The sequence below is a fragment of the Meles meles genome, chromosome 3 (genome assembly GCF_922984935.1).
Source record: "Meles meles chromosome 3, mMelMel3.1 paternal haplotype, whole genome shotgun sequence".
Taxonomy (NCBI): Eukaryota; Metazoa; Chordata; class Mammalia; order Carnivora; family Mustelidae; genus Meles; species Meles meles.
The window spans coordinates 25,248,273-25,254,651 of NC_060068.1; the positions used below are offsets into that span (position 1 = coordinate 25,248,273).

Sequence of the window (6,379 nt, forward strand, 5' to 3'; positions counted from 1 at the left end):
TCCTTCCCTCTCTGCCTACCTGTGATCTCTCTCTCTCTTTCTCTCTCTGTGTGTGTGCCAAATAAATAAATAAATAAATAAATAAATAAATAAATAAATCTTAAAAAACAGATAACAGAGTCAGGTGCATCAAATGCACATGTCATTAGTCCACTGTACAAAGCAGGCTAATGTCCCCTCCACTAGAGGTGATAATTGAGAGTTCTCATGCATGAAAATCACACATTTGAGCAAAGGAAGCTGATCTCCCTTCTAGTCTGAGCCCTTTCCTCACTCATCACTGGCCATTCTGTTTTTCCATAAGAGCCTCTTGAAAGCTCCCTTTATGTCATTGTTCCTCAAAGTGTAGATGAGGGGGTTGAGAGTGGGAGTCACCACAGTGTAGAAAAGAGTTAGGAACTTGCCTCCCTTCTGGGAAAAGTGACTCCGGGGTCGGATGTAGACAGCAGTGACACTGCAGTAGAAGAGAAAGACAATGGCCAGGTGGGAAGAGCAGGTGCGGAAGGCCTTGGTTCTGCCCTCCTGAGACTGGATGGCCAGCACTGCCTGGGCGATGCGGCCATAGGAGACAAGGATGAGCAGAAGTGGCCCCATCAGGAAGATGGCACCAATCACTGAAATCTGGAGCTCATTGACATGCGTGTCTCCACAGGCCAGGCGTATCAGTGCAGGGACCTCACAGACAAAGTCGTCAACCTGGTGGTGGTGGCAAAAGGGGAGTTTCATGGTGGTGGGAGACTGTACCAAGGTGCCAAAAATTCCACTTGCCCAGACCAGGAATGCCAGCTTGTGACACAGGCTTGGGCGCATGATTACTGCATAGTGCAGGGGTCGACACACTGCCACATAGCGATCAAAGGCCATGACCAGCAGCAGGACACACTCTGCAGCTCCGAGTCCCAGGAAGATGTAAAGCTGGACTGCACATCCCAGGTAGCTGATGGTCTTGTCTGAGCCCCAGAAATTGACCAGCATCTGGGGGATGCAGCTGGTGGTAAAGCAGAGGTCCAGGATGGAGAGGTGGGTGAGGAAGAAGTACATGGGGGTGTGCAGGTGAGGGTCTAGGTGAGACAGGAGTATGATGGTGGTGTTGCCCAAGATGGTTACTGTGTAAAAGACAGACACAGCTACAAATAGAGTCATTTCTAGCCTTGGGTTATCTGAGAAGCCCAAGAGGATGAAGCCATCTGGGATGGTGCCATTGGCATTTCTATCCAGCGCCCACTTGGAACTACAAAGAGCAACCCATCAATTAGAATACCACCTACAGTCTACGGCCATACCACCCTGAACACGCCCGATCTCGTCTGATCTCGGAAGCTAAGCAGGGTCGGGCCTGGTTAGTACTTGGATGGGAGAATACCACCTACAAGAGGTAGCGAAAAGTGATATTTGATTTCAGAAAATTGCCCTTTCTTCATTAATATTTTCTCTAAGCTTTACTGACTTTTCTTTTATCTCTATCCCTTTTTGGACATTTTCATGTTAATTTCTTCAAACCTGGCCTGTTCTAGCAAACTTTTAGAACATGAGATTGTGGTACGTTATTATTTAAAACTAACTGTTGGCATTATGAGTGACTTATGCCAGCAAACTGGACAGCTAGATAAAATGGCAAAACACTCTAGAAAAATGCAAACTGCCAAAACTGAATCAGGAAGACACAGAAAACCTGAATAGGTCAATTAATTACTATTATAGAGAGTGAATCAGTAATAAAAAAAATCTCCCCAAAAATTAAAGCCTAGGACTAGATGTATTCACTGATGAATTTTACCAAACATTTATAAAATAAATGACAAGAAACCTCAAACTTTTCCCAAAAAAATCAGAGAAAGGAGCACTCCCAAACTCATTTATCCAAGGCAACATTACCATAATACAAACTCCAGATAAGGACACTATCAGAAAAGAGAACAACAGACCAATACCCTGTTGAATATAGATGCAAAAATTTTCAGCAAAATGCTAGCACATTGAAATCAGCAGTACATTAAAAGGATCATGTCCCATAATCAAGCAGAGTTTATCCCTGGGATCCAAAGGTAGTTTAATATATGCAAATCAATCAATGTGATACAACATATTAATACAATGAAAGAAAAACTTATATGATCATTTCATTACCAGTGGAATAAGCATTTGACAAAATTCAGTATCTGTTAATGATGAAAACCTCTTTTTTAAAAATCTTGAGTATAGTTGACAATGTTACATTAGTTTCAGATGTACAACATAGTTGACAAGCTGATACATTATGCTGTGCTCATCACAAGTGTAACCACCTTCTGTCCCCATACATCACTACTACAATATTATTGACTATATTCCCTATGCTGTGTTTTTTATGTCCATGACTTATTCATTCCATAATGGAAAGCCTGTGTCTTCCACTCCCTTTCACCTATTTTGCCCATCCCCTTGCACTCCTACCTTCTAGCAACTTATAGGTCTGATTCCATGTTTTTATTTATTTATTCCTTTTTCTTCTTTAGATTCCACATATTGGATGGTGTGAGTGAAATCATATGGTAGTTGTCTTTCTCAGTCTGATTTATTTCACGTAGCATGGTACACTTTAGGTCCATCCATGTTGTCACAAATGACGCTATCTCATCCTTTTTTATGTTTGCATAATATTCCTCATATATATATCACATCTTCCTTATCCATTCATTTATCAACCAACACTGGGTTTCTCCCATATCTTGGCTAATCTAAAGAATGCTGCAATAAAAATAAGGGTGCACATATCTCTTTGAATTAGTGTTTTTCTTTTCTTAGGGTAAATACTCAATAGTAGAATTATTGGATTGTAGGGAAGCTCTATTTTTCACTTTTTGAGGAAACTCTGTATTGCTTTTGGTTGTACCAATTTGTATTCTGACCAGTAGTTTATGATGGTTCCTTTTCCTCTGCATCCTCATCAAAACTTGTTATTTCTTGTGTTTCTGATTTTACTCATTCTGATAGGTGTGAGGTTATATATCATTGTGGTTTTGATTTCCATGTCTTTGATGATTAAGGGTGTTGAACACCTTTTCATATGTTTATTGGCCATTCGCATGTCTTCATTGGAAAAAAAAAAATCTATTCATGTTTTCTGCCCATGAATGGACAATTGATGAATAGATGTCAGATTCTGTTTTGTTGCTGTTTTGATTTGGTATTTTGTTTTTTGGTGCTGACTTGTACAAGTTTTTTGTATATTTTGGGTGTAAACCCTTTATTGCATATACATAATGAATACTTTTGACAAATTAGGTATACAGGGAATGTGGCTTGACATAATAAAGGTTATCTATGACAAGCCCACAGCTAACACCATCCTCAATTTTGAAAGGCTAAGTTGAGAGCTTTTTCTCTAAGATCAACAATAAGAAAAAAAGGATACTATCTCATTGCATTTATTCAACAAAATACTGAAAAATTCTAGCCAGATTGAGCAAGAAAGAAAAATAAACAAAATCCATCAGAATTGTAAAGGAAGAAGTAAAATGTTCCTATTTGCAGATGACATGACTTTATATAAAGAATATCACAAAAACTCCACCAAAAAACTAATAAATTCATTAAAGTTTCAGGGTATAAAGTTAACCAACAGAAATCAGTAATATTTCTATACACTAGTGATGACTTATCTGGAAAAAGAATGATTCTATTTACAATGTCACCAAAACAATAAAATACTTAAGAAAAAAACAAAAGAGGTGAAAAATCTCTACTCCAAAAATTATAACACACTGATAGGAGTGTAAGAAACAAATAAATGGAAAGGTACCTTGTGTTTGTGAATTAGAAGAACTAATCTTCTTGTAATGTCAATACTACCAAAAAGCCAAGTATAGATTCAATGCAATCCTGCAAGAATTCAATGACATTTTTACAGAAGTAGAAAAATCAAATTTATTTATTTTTTTATTTGATAGTCAGTGATCACAAGTAGGCAGAGAGGCACACAGGGTGAGGGAAGCAGGCTCCCTGCTGAGCAGAAAGCCAGATGTGGGACTCAATCCCATGACCCTAATATCATGACCTGAGCCGAAGGCAGTGGCTTAACCCACTGAGCCACCCAGGCACCCCAGAAAAATCTATTTTAAAATTTATTTGGAAACACGAATGACTCTGACTTGCCAAAACAATTTTGAAGAAGAATAGAGCAAGAGACATTATACTTCCTGATTTGAAGCTATACTATAAAGCCACAGTTTTCAAAACAGTATGATATTAATGCAAAAACAGGTAACTACATCAGTGGAATGGAATAGAGAACGCAGAAAATAAACCCATGCATATATAGTAAACTAGTATTTGATGAGGGAGACCAAAAACTAACACACAAGTAACAGTTTCTTCAATAAAACATGCTGGGAAGATTGGATATTTTCAGGTAATAGTATTGAAACTATAGACTCCTGTCTTTTATCACTGACAAAAGTTAACTCAAATTGTATTAAAAAATTCAATGAAAGATCTGAAACCATAAAACACCTAAAAGGAAAAAAATAGAAAAAAAAATTCCTTGACATAGTTTTTTTTTTTTTAATATGACACACAAAGCACAAGAGACATAACAAAAAATAAATAATTGAGCACACACCAAATTAAAATGCTTTTGCACAGTAAAATAAATCACAAAAGGAAAAGGCAATCTATGGAATGGGAGAAAATATTTGCAAATCTTATATCTGATAAGGGGTAAATGTCCAGAATATATAAAGAACTCATACAACCCAACACACACACACACACACACACACGCACATGCACACACACTTGACTAAAAGGTGAGAAAAGGACCTGAATAAAATTTTTTCCAACAAAGATATACAAAAGGCCAACAGGTACAAGAAAAGAAGCTCAACGTCAGTATAGAGACACACAAATCAAAACCCCAATAAGAGATCTCATCATTGTTGAAATAATCATTACAAAAAAGACAAGGGATAACAAATATTAGTATGGGTGTGAAGAAAAACGACCCTTGTTTATTGTTGGTGAGCTTGTAAACTGGTATAGCCACTATGGAAAACTATATAGGATCTTGAAAAAATTAAAAACATCCCTACTATATGATGTAGTAATTTCAGTTCTGTGAATTTGTCCAAAGAAAATGGAGCAATAACTCTAGAAGATATTTGCTCCTCCATGTGTATACTAGCATTGTATAAAATAGCCAAGACATGGAAACAACCTAAGTATCCATTGGCAGGTGACTGGATAACAAATTTGTTATGTAAGCCATAATTAGATATAAGAAAATTGTAAGTAAAAAGATATGAAATATGACACATACACATAAAGAAAAAAAAAGAATCAAGAAAATGTGTTTGAACTTGAATGACCATCAACTTAATGTAGAATGTTATATGCTTAAGATGTTATATATGAACCTCATGGTAGTCACAAACCTCAAAGTCATACTAAATAGACAAAAAATGAAGGAAAGGAGCCAAATATAACACTTCAGAAACTCATCAGTTATAGTGAAAAAGAACAGGAGAAGAAGAAAGGAACAGAGAAAAACTACAAAACAATGAGAAAGCAATGAACAAAATGGCAATACATACATACCTATCAATACTTACTTTAGAAGCAAATGACCTAAATGTTCCAATCAAAAGACACAGGGCAGTAGAATGAGTTTAAAAAAAAAAATGTATGCTGCCTGCAAGAGATTCATCTTAGACCTAAAGACACATGTAGACTAAAAGACAAGAGATAGAAAGATATTTACTATGCTAGTGGAAGCAAGACAACAGCAACAACGACAAATGGGGTAGCAATGCTCATATTAAGCAAAATAGACTTTGAAAAAAAAAGACTTTGACAAGAGACAAAGAAAGTCATTACATAATGATAAAGGGATCAATCAAACAAAAGGGAATAACAGTTATAAATATCTATGCACCCAAAAAAGAAACACCTAAATTTATAAAGCAAATATTAATGGAAATAGAGAAATTGATAGCAATACGATAATAGTAAATACTTTAACATAGCCCTTTCATCAATAGATAGATTATCAATGCAGAAAATCAATAAGGAAATAGTATCTTTGAATAATGTATTAGACCAGATGGGCATAACAGATGCATAGAGAACATTCTATCAAACAAAACAAAACACATATCCTTTTCAAGTACACAGAACATGCTCCAGAATATATCATATATTAGGCCATAAAACAAGCCTCAATAAATTAAAGAATTTTGAAATCATACCATGCATCTTTTCTGACTACAATAGTGTGAAACTAGAAATAAATCACAAGGAAAGCAAAACTGGAAAAAAGCAAAAACATGTGGAGGCTAAACAACAGGATACTAAACAACCAGTTTGTCAACATAGCAATCCAAGAAGAAATTTTAAAAAATAC

General features: G+C 36.1%; 1 protein-coding gene across 1 annotated transcript; it reads right to left on the minus strand.

The window, feature by feature from the left end:
- Nucleotides 1-270: 270 nt before the first annotated feature.
- Nucleotides 271-1,197, minus strand: LOC123938893 (olfactory receptor 2H2-like). The gene has a single exon (XM_046000671.1). The coding sequence runs from the start codon at nt 1,141-1,143 to the stop codon at nt 271-273; it is 873 nt and encodes a 290-aa protein (XP_045856627.1). The 5' UTR covers nt 1,144-1,197.
- Between the last annotated feature and the right edge of the window lie 5,182 nt (nt 1,198-6,379).

Bases quoted from the DNA above. Each gene is read 5' to 3' on its own strand.
- LOC123938893 (XM_046000671.1), bottom strand. From the start codon at position 1,143: ATGACTCTATTTGTAGCTGTGTCTGTCTTTTACACAGTAACCATCTTG.